This window comes from Dendropsophus ebraccatus, unplaced genomic scaffold (genome assembly GCF_027789765.1).
Source record: "Dendropsophus ebraccatus isolate aDenEbr1 unplaced genomic scaffold, aDenEbr1.pat pat_scaffold_1075_ctg1, whole genome shotgun sequence".
Taxonomy (NCBI): domain Eukaryota; kingdom Metazoa; phylum Chordata; class Amphibia; order Anura; family Hylidae; genus Dendropsophus; species Dendropsophus ebraccatus.
In genome coordinates this window covers 7,415-18,579 of record NW_027208492.1, presented here as the reverse complement: position 1 = coordinate 18,579, position 11,165 = coordinate 7,415, and the positions used below count along the sequence as shown (strand labels likewise).

Below are 11,165 nucleotides of genomic sequence, written 5' to 3'. Positions count from 1 at the left end.
TGGAGAGCAGGAGAGGTTTTCTATAAGGATTTGTTACTACTCTGGGCAGTTCCTGCCATGGACAGAGGTGGCAGCAGAGAGCACTGCGTCAGACTGGAAAGAATACACCGTTTCCTGCAGGACATATAGCAGCTGATAAGTACTGGAAGACTTGAGATTTTTTATTAGAAGTAAATTACACATTTCTGGCACCTGTTGATTTGAAAGAATTCTTTTTGTGAACTACCCCTCTAAACACATATGTGACCAAGCAAACAGCCTATGGTTAGGGCAATAAGAACACTAAATGAAAAGCTTAGAGATTACACAGGTTATGGTTATAGATGGGATATACACGAGATGCATTATATATCCATGTGTAGAAAGCATAGTACAAATAGTACACACCCATCTCTATGGCATGTAAGCTTATATTATTATTATTATTATTATTATTATTATCCATATAGAATAGGTGCACCCTGCAAGAATTAAAGGGCTATCACATCCACTTCTGCACTTTTGGAGGCTGTGGGGAACATTTATCAAACATGGTGTAAAGTGAAACTGGCTCAGTTGCCCCTAGCAACCAATCAGATTCCACCTTTCATTTTCCAGAGTCTGTGAGGAATGAAAGGCGGAATCTGATTGGTTGCTAGGGGCAACTGAGCCAGTTTCACTGTACACCATGTTTAATAAATCTCCCCTTGTGTGTCTCAGTGGGCATATAACATGACACATACATAATGTAATAGGCGCCTAGCTCATGCCCTCCATTGCCAACCACAACATGGCCGACACGCGGCGATCCCAAGCGTCGGGTTTTGCGACGGAGGCAGTGACTGGCTACATCTAGCGCATGCGCCTCCCACCTGCCGGATGAGGTAATCGGGCTGCGGAAGATTTGCGCGCGTGCGCAGTGTCTCTTAAAGCGTTGTGGGCTGCATGAACATGGACGTCCAGGTAGCTCCTCTACGGGCCTGGGATGATTTCTTCCCCGGTACCGACCGGTTTGGCCGACCGGACTTTAAAGACATCTCAAAGTGGAATAACCGAGTTGTCAGCAATCTGCTGTATTACCAGACCAACTACCTGGCCCTGGCCGCAGCTGTCATCTGTCTGGTGGGGTAAGTAGCACGATGCGGCATCTGCTGGTGGGGGGAGCTGACATCTATCGTGCACACTACAATATAGGATGGGGACAACGCCCTCTGGCGGCCGTGCTGGTATCTGTGCTTCTACAGAGACACAAGGCTTCAGATTAATAACTCCTGCTGGACTGGAGAGAGATCTCCTTTTCAGCAGTGTTCATTTCTGGCTATTGGAGGGGTAGCAGCCCTGAATATTGGGGTTATAGCTATTGTACAGGGAAAACAGCTATAACCCCAATATTCAGGGTGTCCTAGTATGTGATCTTTGGCTGTTTTCACATAAGTATATGATGACTGTAAATCCTGTCCCGGCTATGGCTCTAGATACCCGAACTAACAGCATTATAGCAGAACTGTGACCTATTACACGTATGTGAGAGCAGCCTGGGTTCCTGAGTGTGTCTGTATTAGGGCCGGGCGGTGAGGAGCTAAGTAAAGCGGGGTCTGTGGCGTCTGCAACGTCCTCATGTAATGACACAGCATCTACACGGCTGAATCACATCCCAGATGTCACCTGCTAAAGTCTATGCGTCTTCACAGCCCTTAAAGGGGTAGTCCACCAAAAAAAAAATTCTTTCAAATCAACTGGTGCCATAAAGTGCCAGAGATTTGTAATTCACTTCTATTAAAAAATCTCAAGTCTTCCAGTACTTATCAGCTGCTGTGTGTCCAGCAGGAAGTGGTGTTTTCTCTCCTGTCTGACACAGTGCTCTCTGTGGCCTCCTCTGTCCATGTCAGGAACTGTCCAAAACAGGAGCAAATCCTCATAGAAAACCTCTCCTGCTGTCCAGACTGGAAATAATACAACTTCCTGTTGGGCATACAGCAGCTGATAAGTACTGGAAGGCTTGAGATTTTTTAATAGAAGTAAATTACAAATCTCTGGCACTTCATGGCAGCAGTTGATTTGAAAGAAAATTTTTTTGGTGCACTACCCCTTTAAAGTGTCACATTTTTGTTTTTGCAGAAATCAATAGTGCAGGCGATTTTAAGAAACTTTGTAATTGGGTGTTTAGGCAAATCTGCCATTATCTGCACTCAATCTCTCCATCAGAGAACCATGAAGATTGGGGGGAGAGCTTCAAACAGCTTTTCCTGATAAAATGCATTTTTAGCTAATAAACCCAATTACAAAGTTTCTTAAAATTGCCTGTTTAAAGCCGTCCCGCCCACTATGCATATTCATAACTGTATAGCGGGCTCTGTGCAGGACGGCTGCGCAGGGCAGCAGGCCCGTCAGAGACAGGCTGCTTCCTGCACATGCGTGATCCCCCGGGCTGCTGCCGATCCTCCCGGTGGTCACTCAGGACGTGAGTATAAGATAGACTTATGTCTTGAGGGATTTCCCAGGGGATCGCGCATGCGCAGGAAGCAGCCTGTCTCCGACGGGCCTGCTGCCCTGCGCAGCCGTCCTGTACAGAGCCCCCTATGCAGTTATGAATATGCCTAGTGGGCAGGGGGCAGGCCGTGGCGTTGCTCTCTGGCCCAGAGCAACGCCCTAAATGCTCTTATGCTACTAATTTGCGGCCGCCCTCCCGAAGATTACATCACTGTCAGAAGAAATGCGGACGGGGGTCGACACGAATCAGGTATATATAGTGCATCACACTTCGGGTCCACGGGCAGGGAACGCTGGAAAGGGGCCATTCACATACATAACAAAGCTGTATAAATTTGTAATGTGTGTTATTTTGTGAATAATTTCTTAGCGCCGCACTATCCCTTTTAAGGGAGTGTTCACATGTACAAGCTTTTATGATGTGTTCAGTTGCCATCAAATCGGCTGCAATACAGTACGTGTGAAGCTACCCTAAAGGAGGATTTCAAGGAATCTGGGGGAAATAACAGTAACTGTTGTGTGACTGAGCAGAGAACAAACATGGCCCGGTCAGATGACTCCAGATCTCTGTGGTGCCAAATGATGGGAGGGTCAGAATTTGGCACAAGCGACATGAACCATATAATCTTTCTGCCAAGTGTTAACAGGACACACTTGGCAGTCCCCTATATCCAGGCATTGTGGCCGACCAAAATCATCCCTTTATGGCAGCTGGTTACCTTATGGCGGCGGCACTTTCAGCAAGAAACTGCCCTGTGCCATTGACGACATATAGTCATGGATTGGTCCTAGGATGGCATGACGTAATGCCCACCCAGAACATGTCAGCACCTCCATCTAATGTGAGGAGTAATCCTGTCCATATGGGCCGGTATTCCTACACAACAGCTGTAACACTTAGCGGTTCTGGAGGCCAAGAGGAAGTCATTGCCCTGTTTTGTGGCGCTGCTGGCTGGATTGGCAGGTGGCCTGTTGTGTGGCACTGTAGCCTGGATTGGAAGGTGGCGGGCCGTAAGGCACTGTAGCCTGGATTGGCGGGAGGCGGGCTGTGTGGCACAGTAGCCTGGATTGGTGGGTTGTGTGTTACTGTAGCCTGGATTGGCAGGTGGTGGGCTGTAAGGCACTGTAGCCTGGATTGACAGGTTGTGTGGCACTGTAGCCTGGATTGGTGGGAGGCGGGTTGTGTGGCACTGTAGCCTGGATTTGTGGGAGGCGGGTTGTGTGGCACTGTAGCCTGGATTGGTGGGAGGCGGGTTGTGTGGCACTGTAGCCTGGATTGGTGGGAGGCGGGTTGTGTGGCACTGTAGCCTGGGTTGGCGGGCGGCGGGTTGTGTGGCACTGTAGCCTGGGTTGGCGGGAGGCGGGTTGTGTGGCACTGTAGCCTGGGTTGGCGGGAGGCGGGTTGTGTGGCACTGTAGCCTGGGTTGGTGGGAGGCGGGTTGTGTGGCACTGGTCATGCAGCAGTGATGCTGGTAACCACACCTTTTTGGTATAGGAAATGGATGAGTAACAGGCGGCTCATAAGAGGGTTTCTCCAGCAGATTTCTGGCCAAGCATGTGGGGAGGCTGATCTGTGCCAGGAGCCATTTATGTGTGCTTTCTGCAGGATTCCTGCCAGTGGATTACACACAGGTTGTCATCCAGCTTTCTTACACTCCTGAACAGTAATATCCCACCCTCCTGTATCACTGTATGACTAGGGGGTGACAACCTCTAGTCCTGCCTTTATACTGATCACACAGATCTTTGTATTTATGCCAAGCCCTCACATAAGTACAGGTAACAGAGGTCCATCCCGCTCCTGACTTGTCTAGGTTGTCACTACCCCTTTAAGCACCAATCAATCATGCTCCACCTTACAAGTATGTATAGTATATATGAGTATTACACCACTGTATAGTGTATGTATATATTATACCACTGACACTGCTATACGTATAGTGTATATAGGTATTACACCATTGAGACTGCTAGACATATAGTGTGTGTGTGTGTATATATTACACCACTGACACTGCTGTATGTATAGTGTGTGTATATATAAGTATTACACTAATGACACTATATGGCTGTCCCAGTGTTCCAGGTTCTGTGTAGTGTGTACAATGTTAGATGCGTCATAACGTGGGGTAGTGTATAGCTGCCTGTGCTGGATATATGTAATAATCTTTGGATATTATAGCACACTCGGATACTGTAGTGCGGTGCTTCCATATATCAGCCTGCCCTCCTTTGTGGCACCATTCATCACTTCTTAAATATCCCCTCCCTGGCTGTACCCGCTGCCAGCATCAGCTGCCCCGGACAGCCGTGTTTGATGTTGGTTTATGTGTTGTCAGGACGTCCTGCGACATGTAATTCCTTTTTAGTTCAGTTTTCTTCGAGGATCTTGGAAACGGATGCAATCAATAGTTATTGGCACGGCCCTGGAATCCTTTAATGCTGCTGGTGATCCCCGCTGATGCATATAATCCAGGCTGCGACACCTACAGAGGGTCATTCGCGGATAGGCAAATATAGCACGGTTTTCCTTGTAGTGTCACATAATCTTATGTCCTAGGAGTTTGCAGGAAAAGCTAAAGTACAGGTTATCTGGCAGTACATACATACATAGGAAAGTCAGCTCCTTAAAGTGGCAGAGTTATCCCCTGCCCATATAACTATCCGATCGCAGGTCCCTGGTAATCTCAAGGATGAATGAATGCATAGAGTGGCGGCACATGCACATTTTAAGGGGAGACTGGGGTCCTTATTCTCTAGATTATCCCTTATGCAGGGATTGCCCCTTAATCGTGGACAACACTTTTTCATTATGTATTAACATAGTGGTACAGAGTTAGGGCCCTATTCCACGGGACGATTATCTTTCGCATAATCGTTAACAATCTCAAACGACCGCTATTGCGAAAGACCTGAAAACGTTCACTCATTTCCATGGAACGATAATCGTTACTTATGATCGTATTTGCGATCGTTTCTTCTTCGCTATTGCGTTCGTATCAAATGCGAACGATTTGCAAACGTTTTGCGAACGAGCAACGATAAAAATAGGTCCAGGTCTTATAAAGCGATTAACGATTTCTCGTTCGGTCGTTAATCGTTAACTGCATTTCAACCGAACGATTATCATTTAGATTCGAACGATTTAACGCTAATCTGAACGATAATCGTAAGGCTGGATTCACACACAGTAAATTTCAGTCAGTATTTTGCAACCTCAACCAGGAGTGGATTGAAAACACAGAAAGGATCTGTTCACAATGTTGAAATTGAGTGGATGGCCGTCATATAACGGTAAATAACGGCCATTATTTCAATACAATGTCCATTGTTTTAATATAACAGCAAATATTTGCCATTATATGGCGGCCATCCACTCAATTTCATCAGTGTGTGAACAGATCCTTTCTGTGTTTTCAATCCACTCCTGGTTTTGGTTGCAACATGAGGACCACAATACTGACTGAAATATACGTAGTGTGAACCCAGCCTTAATAGGGGTATCTTAATGGCTCCTATTAGTTGTTACATGCTATATATTGTATTATAATCTCTAGTGTGTCCAGCTGCAGGTCATCACTGGAGACAGTCAGCATGCTTGTCATTCACATGGTATAGCCGAGTTACTATAGTATAGTCAGTTTCCCTTGGCGCTGGGCATGTTAGTGCAGTGATCTCCGGTGCAGATGGCTGCTATGTAAAGCTCTCCGTGCCTTGTATTTACGTGGCGTTGGCCTCTGGTTTGCTGGGTTAGGGTGTTGGTCCTGTGAGCGCACATCTGTTAACATTCTGTTCCTGCGCCCTTGGAGATATTCACTTTTCCAGGCCGGTATAAGTAGCTATTTCTGATCTAATTTTAGTTTCCTGCTTATTCAGTCCCACCGCAGATCTGCTGTACGCTGCTAGTAAGGGAAGCCGGCCAAGTTTTCATCGCATTGCAATGAATGTAATGACAGAGTGACTAGAGCAGATGAAGTGTGGCGAGCGGACAGGGAAGGTTTCAGGGGGCAGCAGGAGGATTCTGTTTTTGATTTCTCACTGCCTCCCCCAACCTTTTCCCCCACCCCCGCCCAGGTTTGTCTCAGTGTTGAGTCATAACCCGGGCCTGCAGAAGAATCCTAAAGTACAATCATTGGCCAAAAAAAGGGAAATTTTGGCTGAACACTTAATGTCTTATGGCCTCCTGGCAATTGTTGAGGAGAAAAAAAACAGTATGGTGTGTTTGCTTTCAATATGAACCATGCCTATGTACTCGGGGAGGTGTCTGGCAGTGATATTCTGTCCTCTACCAGGTCAGAATACATTCACGCTCAGCTAAAATGAGTGTGCATATGTGGAGCTAAAGTTAACACACTTTTAGCCCCCAGCTGTCTAAAGTCTATGACAAGCTTTACTTGCAAGATTCAGGAGATGGTCCAGACTGCACAGTCAGGCAGTAGGGGAACCCACTGGTTTGTAGTAGAGCACAATGAAGGAATAAATAGTATAAGACGACTGACAGGAGATCGACATCTAACCACCAGGATACATAAAATCCTGACTGAGCTGAAGTATGACAAGGCTTCATGGGGATATAGAAGCCAATGGGAAAAGGACATCGGTCCAATTAAAGATGAAAATTTGAATAATGTCCTTTGCGGTATATCCAAGGTATCAAGTAACCCCGAACATAGACACAATTCTAAATGGTGCACAGAATTTACTATACTCTATTGTGGAAAGATAGCTCCGGGTGTAATAGGTGCGGGATGGAGGAGGCTGGTCTAATACCTCTTTTTGGTCATGTAAAGTAATAACATCATACTGGGCTGAAGTGGCAAATATAATGGCTCACAAGGGGGTATTTAATGGTATATTATCAATAGAACTGGCCTTGCTTGGGGATGACAATGAGATTAGAGAAAACTAAGCTCTCATAACTAACCTAACGTGGAATCTGGGGCCCCTATTACACGGGATGATTATTGTGTGAAAAATCGTTATATTTTAATTTAAACGATAACCGTTCTGTGCAGGCAACGATCGGAAAATTGTCTATGTGTTGTTGTTTTAGATCTAAGGGCCCTTTTACACAGAAAGATTATCTGCCAAAGATTTGAAGCCAAGGCCAGGACTGGGTTTGAAAAGAGGAGGAATCTCAGGTTTTCCTGTATGACCTGATCTCTGTTTGTAGTCTGTTCCTGGTTTTGGCTTCAAATCTTTGGCAGATAATCTGTCAGATAATCTTTCTGTGTAAAAGGGCCCTAACCCTAAAATTATCGTTAATTGTTCGCTGTAATTCCCCATTCATTCGCTTAAGTTCTGCATTTGTTCACTAATCGTTCAGTGTAATTGCTCATTGTTAATTGTTTTGCTGGGATCAGAAGGAGTAAACTATCATAGTAACGATCGTACCTAATGACTATTGTTCTGTGTAATATGGTTAACGATTTCAAGTTAACAGGTTAACGATAAACAATTTCGTTTGCGTTTTTTTTTTTTTTTTTTTTTTATCGTTAGTCATTAATCATTAAAAATCTCTCCATCTAATAGGACCCGATGTCTCCAGCCACAATATCAGGCAAAGGTGTGTGTGTGGCGCCTGTCTGCCCCACAAAGGGATTGGGAGGGGGTAGGGAGGGGAATTTATTGTATAAATAACTACTGGAGGAGTTGTAATATGGTAATGAAATGTATATCGAATGTTATATATTTCCATGTAGTATGACTTTGTTGTTGATTTTATTTTTATTTTTTAAATGGGAATTTTTGTAAAGGAAAAAAGAATAAAGAATTAAAAAACAAAATATTTTTATTGTCTTATGATTTTGATTTTGGTTTTGGTTTTCTTTCTCTTTCTTCAGCTTTTTAAGTCCATTCAACATGATCCTCGGAGCCACAGTAGTCATCCTCGTCTTCCTGGGGTTTGTGTGGACGTCGCACAATAAGGATTTTGTCCGTAAATTTAAGAAGCAGTATCCCACCCTTTTCGTCATGTCCATCATGTTGTCCAGCTACTTTGTCATCTCTATGTGCGGAGGAGTGATGGTGTTTGTGTTTGGAATAACATTCCCACTTTTATGTAAGTGATTTTTTTACTGCTGATATATTCATTATGACCTTCTGTTGTAGCGTATAAGAGAGAAACCTGAGCTTTGGCATGGGGGAAGTGTCTGGAAGGCCGTCTTCCCGGCTTCCATCTTTGCGGCTTGGCTTAAGCGGCAGTGACTTCCTGCTTTTTGCTTAGTGAGAAAACCCATCTATCAACCTAGAGGTAGGGGGAGCTGAGGACACCACCCTTCAGATGCTTCCCTGATGCCACGGCTAAGGTTTAAAGCTAGGTTTTTCTCTGATATGTAAAACTTGTTTGTTTGGGATTTAGGGAGCCTGTCAGGTTGTCATGCTAACCATAAATCTACTGAAAAGTTTATTTTAAGGCCTCCACACATCCATGGGTGAGACCGTAATGCACAGTTTGTGATTGTTGGCAGCACATCCATGTGCCCCCGCGATCACAGACCACGCACTTCTGATGTAAAGGGGATTCTAGTCTATGGAGCCCCGGACCGCAAAACGTATTAGTGTAGGTCCTATTTTTGTGCTGTCCAGACTCCCGACCACAACACACTGATCCGTTTTCACGGATTTGTGGACAACCTTATTAAAAACAATGTTTCCCTTTTCTAACTGTAAATTAGGATCCTTATTGGATGGAAGAATCTTGTTCCACTGAATACAATATAGTGGCCTAGGCTTACTAAAACTAATTTCTTAGACTAGATAGTTTAAAGGGGAACAGCAGCATGTTAGGACCATTTTCTTTAAAGGGGAACTATCAGCAGATTAGACTAATCTAACCTGCTGTTATGTCCCTACTGCTCAGGAGTCACAGAGGCGGAAGGTGTGTTTCTTACCTTCCTCCTTGGCGCTGCTCCGGTGCTACACAGTCCAGTGAGACCATTAGGAGCACTGCCTGTCCCCATAGCGCTGATCTACCCCCAACGACCCGTCCCTTTCTAATGATAATGAACAGAGCGGGCTGGATTGGCTCTATTTGGGCGGGCAGAGACATACTTTCATCCTCTGTGTCTCCTGTGCAACAGGGACATATCAGCGGGTTAGGTTTGTCTAACCTGCTGATAGTTCTGCTTTAATTTTTTTTTTTCTGTTCTAAATAGACTGAGCTATCCACAGGATAGGTCATAATTTATTGATCAGCACACCTGACACTTGCACTGATCTGGGCCTGAAGCTGTTCTTGTAGTATGCTGCCTGCAGACTGAGTGTCATTTTCAGCATGGTGATCCTCTTTGATGTCTTCCCGCTATCATGTCCCCATGCTGTGATGGGACACATGGACAGAGCTGTGCATATGTACAGAGTTTGTTCTTTTGAGGCAGTGTTATTTCTTGAATATACAAGAGTAGGATCGCCAAAGGTGAAAAAACTTTAAAAATCTCCACCATTAACCTCTCCTGCTCCTTCTGCCCCTCAGTGATGTTCATCCATGCCTCCCTGAGGCTCCGCAACATGAAGAACAAGCTGGAGAACAAGATAGAAGGCGTCGGACTGAAGAAGACCCCAATGGGGATTGTACTGGACGCCCTTGAACAACAGGAAGAAAATTTTGCAAAAATAGCTGACTACATCAGTAAAGTGAAGGAATAAGCACAACGGCCCCCACACATCCCTGCACTCCTCAGTCTTGTACCATATGAGGTTATCTTTTTGTTTCAGTTGTGTGTACTGGGGGCAGCACCTCACTGCCATGTGTTCTTCCCAAAACAATAGGTCTGACATGGAGACCTGGTTTTGTACTGTGTTTCTCAGTGTGACGTGGTTACCCCGCTACTGTATCCACAATGGGGCCAGCTTCTTTTTTGATATCTTATACTAGAACCTTTGTCTTCTACACCTAAACCCACACTCTCTCATGTGGTCTCAGAAATATGGGGGCAACCCTTACCCCCTCCTGCCTCCCTACTGAACAGTACAGAAAGTGTTTCATGTGTTATCATTTCATTGTAATGCTGAGCATTGTTCATTTTGCACTTGCTTTGGATACACAGGAAAGTCCTGTTTGCCTATATAATGACTTTGCCCAAATTTTCAGAGCTAATATATCTATTTTATGTTTTAGCATTCCCCCCTCATTATTATTATTATTATTATTATTATTATTAGCTTTACATTCTTTTCCTTCATTTTGTTGCATAAGCTGTAAAGAGAAATTTGTCGGTCTAAAGGGCTTAACGTAGAGCGTCACGGCCATTTAAATTAAACTTTTGACACGTCTATGCCGCGTGTCGAGTTTATATTGGTCGGGACCTCAGTGCTGAGACCCCCTCTAAGTATTAAAAATTAATGAATTAAAAAAAATAAAATAAATATATATATATATATAGAAAAAAGAGGAGTAGAGGACAGCATCTCTTAGTGCTCAGTTCTTTATTGTGCCAATTTGCTATAAAAGTGCAACGTTTCAGCTCAATGAGCCTATGTCAAGCATGCTTGACAAAGGCTCATAGAGCTGAAACGTTGCACTTTTATAGCAAATTGGCACAATAAAAAACTGAGCACTTTATAAAGAGATGCTGTCCTCTACTCCTCTTTTTTTCTGAATACGATTGGGGGTTGGCCGAACCCCGTGAGGACCGTGCGTCTCGTACTGCATTGCCGCGGATCCAACTTGCATTGTATATGTGTGTGTGTGTGTG

At 44.7% G+C, this 11,165-nt stretch overlaps 1 protein-coding gene across 1 annotated transcript; it reads left to right on the top strand.

Moving 5' to 3' along the window:
- Positions 1-748: 748 nt before the first annotated feature.
- Positions 749-10,908, top strand: LOC138774742 (PRA1 family protein 3). The gene is made up of 3 exons (XM_069955691.1): positions 749-1,106; positions 8,313-8,530; positions 9,944-10,908. The coding sequence occupies exons 1-3, from the start codon at positions 925-927 to the stop codon at positions 10,114-10,116; spliced, it is 573 nt and encodes a 190-aa protein (XP_069811792.1). The 5' UTR covers positions 749-924; the 3' UTR covers positions 10,117-10,908.
- Positions 10,909-11,165: the final 257 nt, after the last annotated feature.

Coding starts and splice junctions, on each gene's coding strand:
- LOC138774742 (XM_069955691.1), top strand. CDS start 925: ATGAACATGGACGTCCAGGTAGCTCCTCTACGGGCCTGGGATGATTTC. Junction 1,107..8,312: donor GCTGTCATCTGTCTGGTGGG/GTAAGTAGCACG, acceptor CTCTTTCTTCAG/CTTTTTAAGTCCATTCAACA. Junction 8,531..9,943: donor AATAACATTCCCACTTTTAT/GTAAGTGATTTT, acceptor TCTGCCCCTCAG/TGATGTTCATCCATGCCTCC.